This window comes from Sus scrofa, chromosome 14 (genome assembly GCF_054392235.1).
Source record: "Sus scrofa isolate SSC_HxYL_T2T_F1_AM1 chromosome 14, Sscrofa_HxYL_maternal_Yorkshire_Landrace_v2.0, whole genome shotgun sequence".
Taxonomy (NCBI): Eukaryota; Metazoa; Chordata; class Mammalia; order Artiodactyla; family Suidae; genus Sus; species Sus scrofa.
In genome coordinates this window covers 136,902,816-136,921,637 of record NC_139396.1, presented here as the reverse complement: position 1 = coordinate 136,921,637, position 18,822 = coordinate 136,902,816, and the positions used below count along the sequence as shown (strand labels likewise).

The window sequence follows — 18,822 nt, the reverse complement described above, 5'->3', positions numbered from 1 at the left end:
AGAATACATTGTCTTTCATCATCTGATTGATTTGATTTTCCCATTTCCTGCCATGAGCTGTCCATTTAGTGCATTATGTGTTTCAGACCAGACAGTCTGCACACTGCAGTCTGCAGACTTTAGCCTCAAGGCTTTGGCAGGGAAGGAAAAAAACCCAAAACACTAAATGTGGATGCATGAAACAGAGAACATGACTTCTGAATGATTTGGGGGCACAGCTGTCTCACTGAACCAAAACGGCGCTTCTCTCAGTTGAAGCAACAGAAACCACAAAACACAAGTTATGTTGGTGGGATTCGTGTGACTTTTAATTCTTATTTTACTAATGTTTTACAGTAAATGTGGAGAGTAAAGACAAGGCTGTGGTAAGGGAAACGAAGAAGAGAAAAGTGTTCTTTTAAGTTCCTTGGTTCATTGAAAGATTTGCTAGGATAAGACAGTTGCGTAAAAGCATCACGTCCTTAGCAGCATAGAGCTCTTCATGGAGATATGTGACAGAGATATAGCTACTCTTTAGCTCTGGTGGAAGGGACTCCGACAGAGAATCTATTCGGCATCAGACTTGGCACATGTGGAAGTCTGGGCAATGCAGCTGCTATGCAGCAGGGCAGATGAAAACTGGACTCTCCGGGATCTGCTTCCTAGCATGTGAATACAGTATGTGCGCTCCTTCCCCAGTCTGAGCATCTCTTCCTCTCCAGCAGGGAAGGAGACCCCACCAACTACCCAGGCAGCAGTGGGAAAACTGTTGGGCAAGACCCTTTTAGAAAAGAGAAAGATTTCTTTTTTATATCTGTTGGTGGTGCTGACTGACCACAAGAGTCTCCTTTTACTTTGGGGCAGTAGCATTGTGTCCTGGTGATAACATAATCTACACTTAACACTCTTAAAAGGCATAGAGGTGAAAACAAGCCCTCTTTAGGACCTAGACTCGTGGAAGGGGACTATGTGGCTTCTGTCTAAGGGTCAGGGCATGAAGGAATGAATTCATTATCACCACCAAGGAACTGAGGCATATAAATGAAACCTCGGCTTTTCCTCCTCATTACAAATACTCACCTCTTCTAGCTTATACTTCTAAATCTAAGGTCAGCTTAATCACAGTTTGGGATTAACTATAGCTGTGCTTCTACAGGGGAAAAGCTATGTTCTTAATAGAGTATTCCTTTTTCCTAATTAAGTGGATTTGAATAAGTTGAAAGCCTAAAATCTAGGGACTCTTTTCATTATTTTATTTCTTGGAGGCAACCCATAAAACTTATCACTGCCATTTTCTTTTTTAACTACAGAATTAGGAGGACATGAAATGGGCAGGGAGAAGGCATTACACGAATCTTAGAAATGGTCAACATGCATCTAATTTTACATATCGGGCAAAGACAGCTAAAGGGGGAAAGTTCTTTTGAGAAGAGCTAAATGTGTTGAAAGGGACAAATACTACACTAGCCTTTTTTTTTCTGAATGCAAGAAAGGGATATATGGAATTGAGGGGTGTGAGGGAAAGTGTCCCTTAAATAAACACCTATCATTTGTGAAACAATCCTATCATAATGATGTTGGGTATGGACCATGGGTTTATCTTTGGCAGTGATCTTATGTTTTAGATATCTAGAGTGAGGTTATATAGCTGGGTAACGGCTGGGTATAGTGAATGAATATAGATTTTCATTTCGATTCACAGCAAGATGATGATGATGACAGATTTAGCACCTTAGTTTGTACTTCCTCTGTACCTGAATCATCTACTGCTGTGAAGCCTGAGCTTTAGGTGAGAAAGCTGTATTCTTAGATAACTCCTCTGTGATTGCTCTAGGACTGAGGTTTGCTCCAATCTAAGGTGTGGTGTTATTAGAGAGAGTAAGGTTTCAATGCTAAATATGAGACTGAAGCCTTGAAGACACTGGATAGTCATGATAGGCGTTTTGGATCAGGAATAGGCTGTTTAACAAGTCAAATGCATATTATCCCCTCCTAAGCATTAATTTTTTTTTTTAAGCAACAGAATTAAATTTTTTGGCTTGAAATGGTACTTTCTTCTATATTTGATTTCTCGGTTTTCTTAGTAGATATGACTGTCTCCTCCAATATTTCTTCAAAACTTTCCCCTATCTGGGAGGTTTTCTTAGAGGCCACCTTAGAGGCTTCCTCTTCCTCCTCCTCTTTCTTAAGAGAGAGCCCAGCGGCTGATACTTTGGAGGTGGTAGAGCTGAGGATTCTAGGTGGGAGCAGGTAACTTGGATTGGGAGGTGGATTCAGCCCTGAAATACTTAATCCACTAGTGCTAAAACGTGTCTCTTCTCCTTCCAGCAGTTTCCTGTAAATCCAACAGAGAAAAACTCTCAGGAAGTCAGCCTGCAATTTTTGTTTTAAGAACTTAACCCCCCAGCCCCTATTCATTCTAGAAAGATTCCACATTAGAAAGATTTCACAGTTTCTTCATGAGATTGAAACCAATAAATATTGAATTCCAAGGCTCAAAGGCTTGGACTTTATCCAGCGTGCACGTGCATGCACACACACACACACTCATTCACACACACTCACATATCTTTAGCACTAGCTGCATTTAAAGCTCTGTCAAGGGGAAACCTGTCATATTCACAAATAAGAAGTTTTGTGAATTCCCCTTTTTTAAAAAACCCTGCAACTCCCCTTGGTCTCATCACACCCATTTTTGGCACTTAAGAGTCTACAAAGCTCTAAGGAGAAGTAATTTTACTAATTAACACCTTAAGTGCAACAGGGATAAGAAGGTAAGAAGTCCCCAAGGAGCTGCTTAATTTGGCCTGAACTTGAGATTTGTATTTTCTCAACGTGTTGGGGTACAAAGGGAATGGAATCAGCAATAACAGAGACCAGTGAATAAAACTGTTTCAGATACAAAGCTTTTTCCTATCCTGGTCTAAACAGCATCATAAAAGAATGGCCCGATACTTTTTTTCTCATGACTCTTAGTAATTTTTATCATCCTTCTTTTAAAATCAGAAACTCAAAACACTATGAAATCCTCTGAAATTCTCAGGAAGATTTGAGGTTGAGTCTGAGCTCTTCCATTACCGGCACTGTGACTTTGAGCAAGACACACAGAGGTTCAAGTTTCCTCTTCCGAAAAATGGGAATAATGACCTGATACCCAGATAATTTATATGCAGTATCTAATATAGTGCCTGGCACACAACAGTCATTCAAAAAGTAGTAGCTGCTTTTATTTATTTTTTTAGAGGTAAACGTTTACTGACACATTGCTTGAGTAGGAATCCAGGAGGATATCTTACCTCTTGAGACTTGCAATGTTATATGAACCTATTTTTAAAGTTAGTGTCTGATGGCTTTTCTTTCACCCTTCGTATACTCACATTATCCCCTTAAATCCTAGCAGAGGTGGGCAGACCACCCCAGGACTAGTGAAGCGGAGCTGGGATATAATCCAGTCAAGAGACATAAGGGTCAGCTCACCTGGAAGGAGCCAGGGATGTCTTTCCTCCTCCCTCCCCACCCACCCCTCAGAAATTGGAGACACTAAAACCACTTCTTTGGGTAGCATTGCCCCAGGTGATGGGATCTGCTTGGGTGAGCATACTCTTTGACATACCTGTAAGCTGCTATCTCAATGTCAAGAGCCATTTTGACATTAAGCAAGTCCTGGTATTCACGAAGGTGGCGTGCCATCTCACTCTTGGTGTTCCTCAGATCGTTCTCCAGCTGCCCAATGTTATCCTGAAAAGCAACATGTCCACCATATTTAGCCCAAACCAGTTGACATTCACTGAGATTGAGATTAAGACAGCAAGGATTCTTAACCCTGACCACACAAATCCAGACCTGTCCCCCAGCCCAGATTCTGATTCACTTGTTCTGGGGTGGGGTCCCAGCATCTGCATTTTTCATCAAGGCCCCCAGGAGATTTGGACACATGGTGAGGGTTAGAGGAACTTCTACCATGGGGCACCTTGTTCTCAGCCAAACACCGGGGAGATATTTATATTTTTTTACTTATTTACCATCTCTCCCTTGCTTGTTATACTACTGCTGAATCACTCACTTGTTGCATGTCCTTTCCAAAATCGAAGCCTCAGTTAGGAGCTTAGATTCAGAAAATTCCAATGTGGAAAGCAAGTCTTCTCTGCCTCCATTCATTTTGATGGTTCCTTGAAAGCCTGCTACTCAATCACTTTACTGAAAGCACTTTACATGACACACAGGGAGGAAGCATAAACACTCCAAGGAATTTTTTTTAATCCAAATGGCAGTTTGAAGTTGTAATATATATATATATATTTTTAAGGCCGCACCCACGGCACATGGAGATTCCCAGGCTAGGGGTCTAATCAGAACCACAGCTGTCAGCCTATGCCACAGCCACAGCAACACCAGATCTGAGCCACAGTCTGTGACCTACACCACAGCTCATGGCAACACTGGATCCTTAATCCACAGAGCAAGGCCAGGGATTGAACCCACAACCTCATGGTTCCTAGTCAGATTCTTTTCCGCCTCACCACCACAGGAACTCCAAAGTTATAATGGTTTTTTTTAGAAGAAACCAAGTACACATAATACTTTTGCTTTTGCTTTAAGTTCCTTCAGGTAGAAATCCAGGCAGGGGAGAAAATAGCTTTAAGTCTGTGATTCTTGAGCAGCCAGAGGATCTTTTAAAAACATAGCAGATCCTGGAGTTCCCGTCGTGGCTCAGTGGTTAACGAATCTGACTAGGAACCATGAGGTTGCGGGTTTGATCCCTGGCCTTGCTCAGTGGGTTAACGATCCGGCGTTGCCGTGAGCTGTGCTGTAGGTTGCAGACGCAGCTCAGATCTGGTGTTGCTGTGGCTCTGGCGTAGGCCGGTGGCTACAGCTCCGATTAGAGCCCTAACCTGGGAACCTCCATGTGCTGCGGGAGCGGCCCAAGAAATGGCAAAAAGACAAAAAAAAAATAATAATAATAATAATAATAATAATAGATCCTGTTGCTTATCTGCTTAAAATTCTCCAACAGCTCTGGAATTAAGTCAAAGCTCCTGCACAGCCTATACTTTTCTCCTTGCTCACTCAATGTGTTTCAGCTACCCTGGCCTTCTCTTTTGCTGCTTACCAAGTTCATTGTTATCCCAGGCCCTTTAGGGTTGCTCCTTCCTGTCTGGAATATTCTGTGGTAGGTCTTCACATGGCTGACTTCATGTCATACAAGATTCAGTTCAAATGTTCTCAGTTCTTTCCTGGCATCTAATTTAGGTACCCTCTCCACAGTAATCTAGCACATGATTCCACATTAAGCTGGGACAGCTGCTAGCCCATGAAGGAACTTTGTGTAAATCAGAAACAGGTACCTCCAGTGGGAAGAAAAATCAGAAAAAAAGCTCCTGCTTCAAAATGGCCACTCTGCTTTTTAGCTCTTATCATGATCTGATGTTATCTTGTTCACTTATTGTCTACTAGCTTATTTTCTGTCAGCTTCCTCTATAACAATGTTTTTCAACTTGGGGACCATTGACATTTGGGGCTGGATAATTCTTTGTTGTCGGGGGGGAGGGGCCTGTCCTGGATTGGATGTAGGATTTTTAGCAGCATCCCCAACTTCTATCCATTAGATGCCAGCAGTACCCACCCTCCCTCCAGTTGTGATCCCCAACAATGTCTCCAGACATGGCTAAACAAGAGGGCGAATCACTTCTGTTAGAGAACCACTGCACTAGGATGTAATTTACATGGAAACGGGGACTCTTTCTGTCTAGTTCACCCCTGGACGCCCACAGCCCAGCACAATGCACACAGTAGATGATCAATGAATGATTGATGAGTGAATGAATGAGGCTACATATGCATTTCTTTTCTTGAGACCTGAAAAGGCCTGAGCAAATAACTCATATAATTCAGTTACAGTTCTGTCATCATGAAGAGCACAGTGACTGAGAGTTATTTTTATAAAGTAAAATAACTTTATAAAAAAGTGGTGCAGAGAAACATATCAGAAACCTCAAGAAGGTCAGTGCTGAGGGACCCTTGTAACTTCCCTTGTGGGGGTGATGAAGCAAAAGTGAAAGGCAGGGCCGATACATCAGGGAGTGCAAACTTCCAAATCAAGAGAATCTGCAGAAAGAATTAAAATTCATACCACCTACCTGTTCTATAAATATTGACAGGAATACTGCAAAGAAGAAACTTGCTTAACCAATGGGTATAGAGCAAAGGATGATAAACAGTGGGGAAAATACATAATACACTGGACAGTGACAAAAATATTCCAGAGTGTGTTAAGAGATCATGAGAGTTTAAAGGATTTTTACCAAGAAATTTTGATGGTTGCTGTATTTGAGGTTAAACTAACCTACAAGCAAGTCAGCTCATGATGTATTAGAGATAAGAGAATCAATATTACTGTATTAAGGGGGAAAAGAGTATAGGATGAAGGAAAAAGGAAAAAGGGAAGGTAGTATGCTCATTATGCAAAGCAGCAAGAGAAATATTATAGGAGGAAAAAAAGAGGATTTCATTAGGATATTTGGGTTGCATTTCTTGCCCTGAAAGAAATACCTAGCATACCTCAGTCAATTTTCTATATTTTACTTTCTTCCAAACCATGCATTTCTGTATAAGGGAAATTTTATTAAAAAGAATAATGTTTATTCTTTTCTGAGGTGTTCTGAGATGCTCAAGTTAGGATACCAATTTAATGAACACCACACTATTATGTGATGAGTCCATTATCTCTTAAATTATCAGATAATAGGTAGTAGAAGAGCATTTGGCACCTAGGAACTGCTCAGTAAATGTTAGTGATTTTCAGTATCGTTGATATCATACCACGTGACTCTCTACCCTTTTAATGAAATGGACAAATTAATCATGAGCCCCGTCTATAACTGCTTAGAAAACTAAGGAAAGCAACATATAATAAAACTAATATTGGAGAATTGGAGGCATCCCGTAAAGCACCAGGTTTATTTTTTATTTTTCAAGAAGATGTACTTCTCCATAACAGATTTTTTTTTTTTTGGTCTTTTGTCTTTTTCAGGGCTGCACCCACAGCATATGGAGGCTAGGGGTTGAATCAGAGCCATAGCTGCCGGCCTACACCACAGCCATAGCAACTCGGGATCCGAGCTGCATCTGCAGCCTACACCACAGCTCACGGCAATGCTGGATCCTTAACCCCCTGAGCAGGGCCAGGGATACAACCCTTCTCCTTGTGGATACTAGTTGGGTTAACCACTGAGCCATGATGGGAACTCCCATAACAGATTTTTTTAAAATAGCAGTTTTAAGTAAAAACCTTTCTTACTTAGAACATTAAACATAACGTAACCTTTCTCAGCAACTAAGGGTAACGATGATGGTCTATAATCCTGTGATGTGTTTTATCTTTTGTGGCAACTAAGGTATACCAGGCTGTTTATTTCTACCCTAAATGGTCCCTTAGAGCAGTGTTTGAATTAGTGTTTGCTATGTATTGGTTTCCTTTGTCCTGAAAGTTAAACTAATCTGCTGCTATTCATTCTTGATTAATGCCAGACTCCAGGGGTTCTTATTCTCTGGAAAAGAGAAATCCAAATAGCAAAGTGCTTTAGAATCACATAAAGTAACAATAAATAGGCTGGGGGCACCAGAAGGGCCAACTTCCAAATACGTGATTTAGAGACAGCCTTTTGTTTCCTCGGCAGGTTAGTTAGGTCCTTTTTAAATGATTACTTTGGTTTCACAGCTGTGTTTTCTGAATAAGAGGTTGTTAGGGACCTGAGTTCTAGATGGAAGAAATTGCCCTGAACTTTTTTGTTACACATTTCATATGTCTATTTTATGGATCAGAGTAGACAGAAAGCATGACTTGGCTCTTTTCAAAAGGAACGGGGCTGACTGCTGACCACTGCTCTGCAATGTCTAGTCTCTTTGTTTGCACCCTCCTCCCCACGCCAGACTATCTTGCGTTGCCCTTGAAAAGCCCGGCCAAAGATGGCCTCCAGCTGGAAATGGGAGCCGAGCGCTGCAGTCTGCTCCCTCCCCCAACCACGCGGCTGCTGCCGGCTTAGCCGGAGGGAATGGGAGAGAGGGAGGGACGGAGGCACTCCCAGCTCCAGTGGGCAGTCTTTCCCGGAGTGGCTAATGTAAGTGCAGAGCATCTTCCTCAGGGCTGGAAGGATGCAGGCTGGGAGTAAGAAAGAAAACTGGCCACATCAGCATCTTCGTGGAGGAAAGGAACCACAGACAGTGCTTGAGGGTCTCATCACTTTTAGGGGCCCTCAGCCAGGTACACAGTAGAAGGGCAGCACCATCTGATTTAAAGAGACCATTCAGAATTACTTTTCTGCCTGATGAACAAAGGTGGGAAGCGAAGATTTCTATCATGAGATACACCGGCAGGCCACTGTGCTGCCTTATTCTCACTCTTATCTTTGCTTCATCCCATCTTTGTTTTGTTTTTCTTTTTCCCCATCATACTTTAAAATTTTACATTATAGATATTTCTATAGGCTGGTTTACACCGGGAAATGTGGCTTAAGTCAGTGCACCCCAAAATCAGTCTGAGGAATGACAGAATGCAGTGCTTTTATTGGAATATTGCACATTCCTGGGCCCCACCTGTGAACTACTGAATCCATATCTTTGGGAGTGGGCCTGAGAATCTTTTTGTAAAGCCCCCAAGTGTCCCTGGTGGGCCAATGAGTTTAAGAACCACTAGTTTCTTTCTGTAAAGGCACTATCAGGGTGGCCCAGGTGACAAGAATACAGTGAGGTAGAGGGGTCAAATATAGAACAAAAGGAAGCAAAAAGCACATGGAAGAGTTAAAAAAAGGGAGGGCCCAAATGAAGGTTTTTTTTCTTGAATTCTAATTTCAGAAATGGATCTATCAAGCTATAGATTTATACAAAGCTCCTGCCAACCTCAATCTCCAAGGGGCCAGCCCCTTCCTGCTATTTAATTAGGCTGCACTCCAATCTCATACTGGAAAGAAGAGGGCCGACTTGGCTCATCTCCCTGGAGAGCATTAACTAATGGTGTGATCTTGACTGTTCAGCAAGGCCTTTCAAGGAAAGCTTTAGCTTTCCAAGACTGACCATAGTACAGGTCCAGGGCCCCCAGTATCCTTGAAAAATGTTCTTAGACATCTTTGGCAGAACAGGGACTCTAATGGTGGTGAAGTGGCTGTGCAAGTATCAGAATGATGCTGTGTCAGAAATGAAAAGCCTTCAGCTAGAGAAGGTGGCTGCATCTGGCTTCTGAAAACAATAGCCCTAGCTCCTCGTAATTTCTCCTGTTGCCTGATGCAGGCTCTCTCATACACCACTGTATACTCACTATGTCACCTTGAATTATTCTGTATCCTTTCAAAAGTGTATTATGCTTTCTTTCCTCAAATAGGCTGTCAGCTCTCTGGGGCAGGGAAAATGTGACTTTAATGGGGCCTACCTCTGCCTCTGAGAGGGTGGCAAACTTGTAAAGGAAAAATGGGCCTTCCCCTAATCTCTGAAACAGAAGAAAGAGAACAACCTCCCATTACTGCAGTGAAAGAGGAGGAGGATGGGGTCAGAGGGCAAGAAAACAATGGCTGAATCTCACTGTAGAAAAGGATGCTTTTTATCTTGTTCAGCACTGCTAAGATTGTTAGAATAGCCAGATGACACCCTTGTGGCTTCATGCCTTCAGGATCTGAAGGTGGGGATGTGAGCACCTCATAAGCCTTAGGTCCCAGGAGGTAGGATAGATCTATGTATATCTATAGGTCCACTGAGGCTCTGAGGCTAAAACTGATGGGGGCAGCACTGCAGAGCTGCAGATGCCGCAGTTTCTGTTGTTTTTTTTTGTTTGTTTGTTTGTTTCCTGCAGACTAAGGCTGGGATGACCCTACTATTGTCTAACACTGAAAGTCTTTTAAAGCAAACAAAACAAGCCAGACAATACTGTCACTACCTCTTAGAATGTAGCGGCTATAACAACCAGACAGAAGACATGGCAAAGCCCAGTTCAGATGGCAGTTGTTGATAAATTACCCTTTTTATAGAAATATCAGGGTAGCCTTTCAAAAGACCACCTGGCACATCCTTTGAAGCTTCTAGAAGAAAACACGGTTTCAACTAAATGTGATTAATTCAGGCCTTCCAGGAGCTAGGCCACATAATGAAAAGTTCAAGTTACAGATTTTGAAGCAGAATAGAAACATTTATTTGAATATTACTATAATTCAAACACCAAAAGGTCCAAGCAAGTTCCTTCCTTTATTAAAGGGAGTAATTTGTAATGAATAGCAAATATTGCACAGCAATAATAATTCTTTAGCCCCAGACTAAAATAGTAATTTGAGGTTTACTCCTTTCCTGATTTTATTATTTTAGTGTTTTATTATAAAATTTAATATTTTATTATTTTTATGTGTGTGCTTTTTTTAGTATTTTATCAATGGTCCCAAACCTTATTAGTTTTATCAAATATAAACTTTTATCTTGGCTAGAATGAATTATTGCAAGTTTCCAAATTATTAGCATTCTATCCAATGGAGCTTTTTATTGCACCTTGAAGCTGAACCAATTATTTAGATTCTTTTCTATACTCTTCTCCTGCCTCTGTGTCCTCTGTGGTCTTAAGCCCAGAATGTTCTATATAGTAAAACTGACGATGCAGTGGCCTTTGTTTGGAGAGAAAAGGAGTAAGGAGCCAATCGATACCTTCTCAGGAGCTTAGAGGACAAGCAAAGGTGGGAAAAAATAAGTGACCTATAACAAAGATGAACCCATCTCTGTTATTTATCACATGCACTTAATGTAGGGAAATGTTAAGGAAATGAGCATTTTCAAATGGGACTTCACTGCTGTTGAGCAGATTAAGTGGTTTTTGTTAAGTGCTAAGCCATCCGTGAAAGTGAAAATTGATGCTGTCCACGAGGTGACCTTTGATTGCAGGTAGCCAAGACTGATGTGTTGGTGTTTGCAGAAGAGAAAGAAAGAAAGAAAAAAAAAATCAAAGCGGTTAATTGCCTGGAGAGTTGGAAATGGGACATGAACCAGGAAAAAATTTCTGAGATGGGAAGAACTCGAGATCAGCACCGAGGACAGCGCCCGACGAAACTCTCGCTATTGGGTGTAGCGCTTTCTTTAGGAATTGTGTGAGGACAGAGCAGGGGGGTTATTACTAGCCCAAGCAACCATCTCGTTGGCTCCCAATCTCTACTCCTTTGAAGGCAAAAGTCAAGACAATGGGATAGAACGCTTCCCAGTTTAGTCCCCGTTATTCTTTCCCCAACTCAATGGCAGACCAAATTCCATAAATATTTCCAGGGTGCGCATAACCTCTTTCAAAGTCAACTAAACAGGCTAGACAGAGGAAACAGCATGGCCAACCATGGAGAGGCTGTGACCCACCCCCGCTGGACTCTCCTGCTTTGGGTGGGGGCTGTTCTTCAGGCTGCCAGCGTGTTTATTGTCCACTTGCTGACAGGAAAGCATGAGTTAGATTTTCAGACACCTGAGAACAGAAGCTTGAGGGGCTTGTTAGAAGGGCTCAGTCAGGGACGTACGTGAGGGGCAGGGAAAAAGGGCGTCCAGACCCCTAAAATTAGCGGGAGACTCTAGGGCTTTTTGTTTGCTAACTCCTTCAGGCGGGGTTCTTTCCCTTCCCCAGCTTTGTCCTCCCCTTGGTTCCTATGGCCCCAATTGTGCGGTAAATATGCCCGGGAGAGAACCGGACGCCCCTCCCTACGCAGCGCTCCAGCCTTTACCTGGTAGCTAGCCACCTCGGCACTGTGCCGCTCCTCCAGCTCCAGAATCTGCCTCTCCAAGGACTCATTGGCCCCGCGCAGCCCCTCGATCTCGATGGTGCGTGCCTGCAGCTGACGCCGGTACTCGTGAATCTCTTCGCGGCTGGCCCGGATCGCCTCGGTGCTGCGCGCCGCCTGCTCGTTCAGGTTGGCAAACTTGGACTTGTACCACTCTTCGGCTGATTGCAGGTTCTTGGCTGCCAGGGACTCATACTGAGCGCGGATCTCCCTCAGCGCCGAACTCAGGTCTGGTTTAGCCACAGCCACGTCCACCTCGGCCGCGGCTTGAGACGATGCCTGCAGCGTGGCCAGCAGCTCGGCCACCTCCTCGTCGTGCACCTGGCGCACGAAAGCCAGCTCGTCCAGAAGCGACTCCACCTTCTTCTCCAGGTCAAGGCGGGCCAGCGTGGCGCCGTCCACGTCGCGCTGCTGCGCCTTCAGGGCGCGCTCCGCGCCTTCGCGCCCTCGGCTCTCCTCCTCGCAGCGTGCCCGCAGCCGCTGCACCTCCTCGGCCAGCCCGTCGCGCTCCAGCAGGGCCTGCGCGCGAGCCGAGCTCGCCTCCTCCAGCTGCGCGCGCAGCTCGCGCAGCTCGCGCTGGAAGAGCTCGCCGACGCGCGACGGCTCGGCGTGGCGCTGTCGCAGCGCAGCCAGCTCGGCCTCGAGCGCGCGGTTCTGCGTTTCCAGCTGATGCACCTTCTCGATGAACACCGCGAAGCGGTCATTGAGGCTCTGCAGCTGCTCCTTCTCGTTGGTGCGGATGATTTTGTACTCGTTGGTGCGCGCCGCCGCCTGACTCAGGTCTAGCCCGTCCGACGCCGGAGAGCGGCGGTAGGCCAGGCCCAGGCCAAGCGACGAGGCAGAGGAGCAGGCTGCCGAGGAGGCCACATTGCAGCGGGACAGCGACTGCGAGCGGAAGCTACCCGCGCCGCCGGCCCCGGAGAGGCGTGAGGACAGGCGCGAGCCGTCTCCGAACACCTTGCGGTAGGAGGAGGCGGTGCACAGGTAGTGCTCGGAACCGAAGCTCATGGTGCCAGGACCAGGGCCGGGAGAGCGGCTACGGCTGGAGCTGGAGAGGAGAGGAGAGGTGCGCCGGGCGGGGCGCGGCGGGGCTGTGTGCACCGGCTTTTAAGGCGCGGCGGGGGTGGGGGCGCTGGGGCGGCGCGTTGGGGGCGGAGCTCCTGCTCCGGGTTTGGCGGAGGGAGGAAAGGGGGGCATCCAGGAGCCGCGGAGCGGGGGGTGGGGAGGGGGAGCTGCGCGGGCGACCGACCGAGAGCGCGGGGACGTGGCCATTTGTATAGGGGCCAACTCCTGTCCGAAGCGCCCATCCCCAAGAATCGTCTGGTTTGGAAGTGACTTTAGCGGAGGGGTGCCTAAACGACGGGGTTTACCATCCAGAAACCACACGGCAATGTCGTGTCCTTTGACCCTGTCCTCCTTGCCCCCTTTAACCCACCAGGAGGTTGGTGTTTTCTGGGAGGTGTGCTGTATGCCCATCCTCACCCCGGGGCTCCTAGGGCGAGGCTTGATTTTTCTAGTTAGAATGGGGACCCTCAGAGCGCGGCTTTGTCCCCTCCCTTAGCCCGCTCGGGGTTCCCAGGGGAAAAGTGGGTCTACGTCAAAGAGCATCTCATTAGCTGTTTCTCGGTAGCTCCCCGGAGCACCCGGGGCGGGTGGCTGCGCGGAAAGCCTGCTAGGCCCCCGGGGGAGAGGGGAGGTAGGTAAAGAGCACCGGCCTGAGTTGCGGAGAGAGGAGAGAAGCAGAGGGCAGAGCTGGGGTGTGAGTGCCGCAGTGAGCAGAGCTGAGGTGCCCCTGCCATTTGGATGAGTGTGCTCTCCTGTTCACCACAGACCCGACTACTCGCCGGTGAATAACGACCACCTTCTTAATCCATCTACTTTACCTGTCTGTCTCTGTAAGCATTTCATATTTCAGTCTGTGTCATCCTTATCTGGTTTAGGAGGGCCTTTTCTTGTGGAAATCTGTTTTTGAACAAAAGAGGTCCCTCCGAACACATTAAACTCTAAAAGTGGGGAGGAATGCTGGTGACTGAGCTGGCCGCCTTCACCACACAGCTGTGCGAATCAGAGGATGGGATCTGGAAGGATGAAGGCTGGGAGGAGTCAGTGTGGGGTCTGGAGGATGCTCTCGCTTATACTCTCTCAGGATGTGGCTATGGCTTTGCAGAGGGAGGAAGAAGAACTTTCTAGTAGATTCCAGAATTCCAAACTGAAAGTCTGTCTTTCTCTTTCTTTCTTTCTTTCTTTCTTTCTTTCTTTCTTTCTTTCTTTCTTTCTTTCTTTCTTTCTTTCTCTCTCTCTCTCTCTCTTTCTTTCTTTCTTTCTCTCTCTCCGTCTCTCTCTGTGTCTCTCTCTCTGTCTCTCTCTGCCTCTCTCTCTCTCTCTCTTTCTTACCTTTGGTATATGGAAGTTCCCAGGCCAGGGATCGAATCTGAGCCCCAGCTGCCTCTGTGGCAACTCTGGATCCTTTCATCCTGTGCCTGCAGGGTGATGGAGCCCACACTGCCGGAGTGATGAGCAGCTTCAGTCAGGTTCTTAACCCATTGCACCACAGCAGGAACTCATGCACATCTTTCTTGTTCTTAGAATCTCAAGGATGCGATTCTAGGATAAATTTTAACTTCGTGGCGGAAATGAGACAGGCCACTACAAGGAGGGGGAGTGGAGTCCTATGGGACTTTGGAGCGTATTCTTGGCTTTGTGCTTTGTGTCATGTAAGATGGTCAGCCCCCTACCTCAGATCTTATCAGACAATAACATCTGAGCTGGAGGGACTCAATTCTGAGTTTTCCAGGCTCAGAAATACCTGGGGATGTGAAGGATGGAAGGAAGAGTGCTAACACTGCTGAATAAGTACTCCTTCCCAGCCATTGTGCCAGGAGTCTTGCATAGGTTTACCTCCTTCAGACAAGAAATCAAGCCGTAGCTGCAGCACTCAGCATAAGGCCACTAGCAAGCAACAGACTTTCTTTCCTCACTGAGTAATTCTACTTCTTAGAGCAATGAGACTCTTAAACTCTCATAAATTTCCGCGCAGCCAGAACAAGGCTGGTGGGCTTCAGAAAAGTTACGGCCAATAAAAAAGCAGCAGGCTGGTTTGTAATCTGAAGAATCAGTGGTGATAGGTTTGAATCATGGCCCCTGCCACTTACTAAGCATGTTGGGATAACAACACCTACCTCCCCAAGGTCATGAAAGATTGAGGTTGATGCATGTGAAGGTGCTTTGTACAGGTATGAGGGGTTATTGTCATTATTGCTCTCTTTCAAATAACAGACATTGGTTTGCATCTGCCATCAATACCATATGAGTTGCGTTTAGTGATAGGATTGTCCACTCACTACCATATCCTTGCACAGGTCTCTAGGCTACCCTTTGGGAGAGAGAAAATAGCCAACCTTGATTGTTTGTGGTACCAGGAACTGACATGAGTGTGGTTAGTATAAACAACCACAGATATTTAGAAGATCTTACTTTTGGGCTGTTGTTCCGATTTCATTTCAACCATGTTATTCAGGACTAGTAAACATCAGCAGAATGTCCTAGTTGGTGTCTCATTTTTAATTCTCTTCCCATCTTCCAAAAGAAGCAGTATTCTAAAGGCAAAGCACAAAGAGCTGAAGAAAGTAAGGCAGAAGGCTTGAATCATCTATCAAAGGCTCGAATCATCTATCGAAGGCTTGAATCATTTATCAGAAGGCCCCAGAAAACCTGAAGTGGGCTGCATTTTGCAATTTCTGAATAGTTTACCTGAAATTCCAAACTGAGATTCCCCCATGAGACTTAATACCGCTGTGCCTTTCTTGGCATACCACACCACAGGCCCAGATGTTTGGCTTTAATAATTTAGGCACAAAGTTGTACTACCAAAGAGTAATCTTGGCTGAGCCTCAAACCAAAGCTCCTTCCAGCTGGTCTTGAGGGAGTGCCCTGCCCCGGGCAAGGGCTGTGTCTTCATCCTCCTGTAATGCTAGACTCAGGCACCGCAGACACACTAGTCAGTCATTCCCGGGTTCTCCCTCATGCCACATCTTCTGTGGCCTCTCTGTGGCATTTGGCAGTACTCATTACTCTCCTGGGTTTCAAGGATTCAGTCTTTGGCCTTCTGCTCTTCTCTCATAAACTCTTACTTAGTTATGATGTCTCCCAGAGGCAGGGAGCCTTATGAAAAAGTTCTCTCCCTAAGGGATTTAGTTTCACATCAGGGGTCTTCATAGCCATGGAACTTTGAACATGTCTCTATTATTTGCTGAACTTTAGTCTCTTCATCTGTAAAATTTCAATAAAACCATCCTCCTGATTGTCTCCAAACCTGACTGCTCATTAGGAGGATCTGGAAATTTAAATTCAGATTCCCAGGTATTACCCCAGACCCACTGAATTTAGGTTTGAGAAACTTTGCGCTCCTGCTCATGAGATGACTGTGAGGTTTAAATGAAATTATGTTTACAAAGTGGATATTATAGTGCCTGCTATGTGTATGCTCAATAAATAGTGGCTATTAGAAGTAACTTCAGGGGTTCCATTGTGGCTTAGTGGGTTAAGAATCAGACTAGTATCCATGAGGATGTCTGTGGTCTCGCTCAGTGGGTTAAAGCTCTGGCATTGCCACAAGCTGGGGTGTAAGTCACAGATGTGGCATGGATCTGGTGTTGCTGTGGTATTGGCTGCAGGCTTCAACCCCTGGCCTGGGAACTTCCATATGCCACAGGTGCAGTCATAAAAAGCAAAAAAAAAAACCCCAAACCAAAAAACACCTAGCAACTTCTATCATTCATTCATTTAGCAATTTTTTTTTTTTTGTCTTTAGGTCCTCACCCGTGGCATATTGGAGATTCCCAGGCTAGGGGTCCAATTGGAGTTGTTGCTGCCGGCCTATGCCAGAACCACAGCAACGCCAGATCCAGGCTGTGTCTGCGACCTTCACCACAGCTCCCACAGCAACACTGGATCCTTAACCCACTGAACAAGGCCAGGGATCAAACTCACAACCTCATGGTTCCTAGTTGAATTTGTTTCCACTGCAACACGATGGGAACTCCTCATTCAGCAAATTTTTACTGAGTGCAAGGCACTGGACTAGGTACTAGGACTCTGTTTCCATGGGACTGGAAGTCCAGCAAGAGAGAGATTGAACAACTCATTACACAATTAATTGTTCATTATAATTGTGTTAAGTGCTCTGAAGGAGAGTACAGGTTGCTGTGGGGCAGGCATATAAATTTTTTTGGCTTGACCTATGCTGATGATTCCCAGATCCCTGTTTCCAGTTTCCAATTCCAAACTCACATACCCAACAGCCTGATGGACATCCCTTCACGAATGCTTGCTGCTCTTCAAGTGCAATTATCCAAAAGTGAGCCTGTCAGTTTCCTCTACCATCTCTGCCTCAGAACACGTCTTTTTTTTTTTTTTTTTTTTTTTTTTTTAATCTTTTTGTCTTTTCTAGGGCCGCTCCCTTGGCATATGAAGGTTCCCAGGCTAGGGGTCAAATTAGAGTTGTAGCCACTGACCTACGCCATAGCCACAGTAATGCCAGATCTGAGCCTCTTCTGCGACCTACACCACAGCTCACAGCAATGCCAGATCCTTAACTCACTGAGTGAGGCCAGGGTCGAATCTGTGTCCTCATGGATGCTAGTCAGATTCGTTTCTGCTGAGCCACAACAGGAACTCCAGAATACGTCTTGATCTTAATTTTTCTGTCCCACATGTTCCTGTGCTTGTGCAGTTCTCTCTTCTTGGAATTTTTTTCCTTTGCTCCCACTCCAACTCTTGAAGTCCTTAAGGCTTGGGAGTTCCCTTTGTGTCCTCGTGGTAACGAACCCGACTAGTATCCATAAGGACCCAGGTTCAATCCCTGGCCTTGCTCAGTGGGTTAAAGATCTGGCATTGCCATGAGCTGTGGTGTAGGTTGCAGATGCAGCTCCGATCCTGAGTTGCTATGGCTGTGGCGTAGGCTGGCAGCTATAGCTCCAATTCAACCCCTAGCCTGGGAACCTCCATGTGCTGTGGGTGCAGTCCTGAAAAGATAAAGAAGAAAGAAAGAAAAATCCTTAAGGCTCAAATGATGCTGCCTCCGTGAAGCCTTTTCTGATATTTCCAGTGTAAAGTGATCCTTCCCCTCATGAACTCCCCTCCTCCTCACAACCTTTGCAACACTCGGTAACTCATAATTACCTCCCGTCTTTTGCTGTCATTATTTGTGTGCTCGTTTAAGCTGAACTGGGAGCTCCTTGAGCACAGTTCTTCTATATCCACATAGCTCTCTCTTGGCATTTGTCACAGTATTAAACACGTGAGGCGAGAGGAAAAAAAGGCTAGAAATTCTTTGCTGTACAACCACTTGGGAAACCTTTTTGGCACAACACCAAGGATGCAATCCATAAAAGAAATCAATAAATTTGATTTCCTAAAAATTAAAAAAAAAAACTTTCGTTCTGCAAAGACCCATTAAGAAGATGAAAAGACAAACCACAGACTGGTAGAAAATATTTGCAAATCATATATACAACGAAGGATCTGTACCCATAATATGTAAAGAACTCTAAACACAGTAGTAAGAAAATAAACATTTCGGAGTTCCCGTCATGGCTCAGTGGTTAACGACTCTGACTAGGAACCATGAGGTTGTGGGTTCAATCCCTGGCCTTGCTCAGTGGGTTAAGGGTCCGGCATTGCCATGAGCTGTGGTGTAGGTTGCAGACGTGGCTCGGATCCTGAGTTGCTATGGCTCTGGTGTAGGCTGGCGGCTACAGCTCTGATTAGGCCCCTAGCTTGAGAACATCCATGTGCTGCAGGTGTGGCCCTAGAAAAGGCAAAAAGACAAAAAAAAAAAAAAAAAAAAAAAAGAAAGAAAATAAACATTTCACCTAGAAAATGGACAAAAGACTTGAGCAGATATTTTGCCAAAGGGAATATACAGATGGCAAATAAGCCTATGAAATACATGTTTAGCATCACTAGGCTTTGGGGAAATGCAAATTAAAACTGCAGTGATATGCATTATATATTTACTAAAGAGGTTGGAAAAAAGTACTGACAATACCAAATGCTAACAAGG

The 18,822-nt window shown here is 45.3% G+C and overlaps 3 protein-coding genes across 17 annotated transcripts in view; 2 read left to right on the top strand and 1 right to left on the bottom strand.

Moving 5' to 3' along the window:
- The window catches only part of PCGF6 (polycomb group ring finger 6), a 1,082,924-nt gene that overhangs the window by 46,583 nt on the left and 1,017,519 nt on the right, over positions 1–18,822 (top strand). The window lies entirely within an intron of this gene.
- On the bottom strand, positions 287–12,856 carry INA (internexin neuronal intermediate filament protein alpha). The gene is made up of 3 exons (XM_001929320.8): positions 11,703–12,856; positions 3,593–3,717; positions 287–2,314 (listed from the first exon to the last, which is right to left on the bottom strand). Exons 1-3 carry the CDS (start codon positions 12,765–12,767, stop codon positions 2,005–2,007), a joined length of 1,500 nt encoding a protein of 499 aa, XP_001929355.4. The 5' UTR covers positions 12,768–12,856; the 3' UTR covers positions 287–2,004.
- The window catches only part of NT5C2 (5'-nucleotidase, cytosolic II), a 166,077-nt gene continuing 159,592 nt past the window's right edge, over positions 12,338–18,822 (top strand). For all 15 annotated transcript variants that reach the window (XM_084995324.1, XM_084995304.1, XM_084995313.1 and 12 more), the window contains exon 1: positions 12,338–12,825. The gene's annotated coding sequence lies outside the window, so the exon portion shown is untranslated. The remainder of the gene's footprint in view (positions 12,826–18,822) is intronic.

Excerpts from the sequence above, each read along its gene's own strand:
- INA (XM_001929320.8), bottom strand. The coding sequence starts at position 12,767 with ATGAGCTTCGGTTCCGAGCACTACCTGTGCACCGCCTCCTCCTACCGC. Across the intron at positions 3,718-11,702 it reads CCGAGGTGGCTAGCTACCAG|GATAACATTGGGCAGCTGGA; the intron begins GTAAAGGCTGGA and ends GTTGCTTTTCAG. Across the intron at positions 2,315-3,592 it reads ATTGAGATAGCAGCTTACAG|GAAACTGCTGGAAGGAGAAG; the intron begins GTATGTCAAAGA and ends TTGGATTTACAG.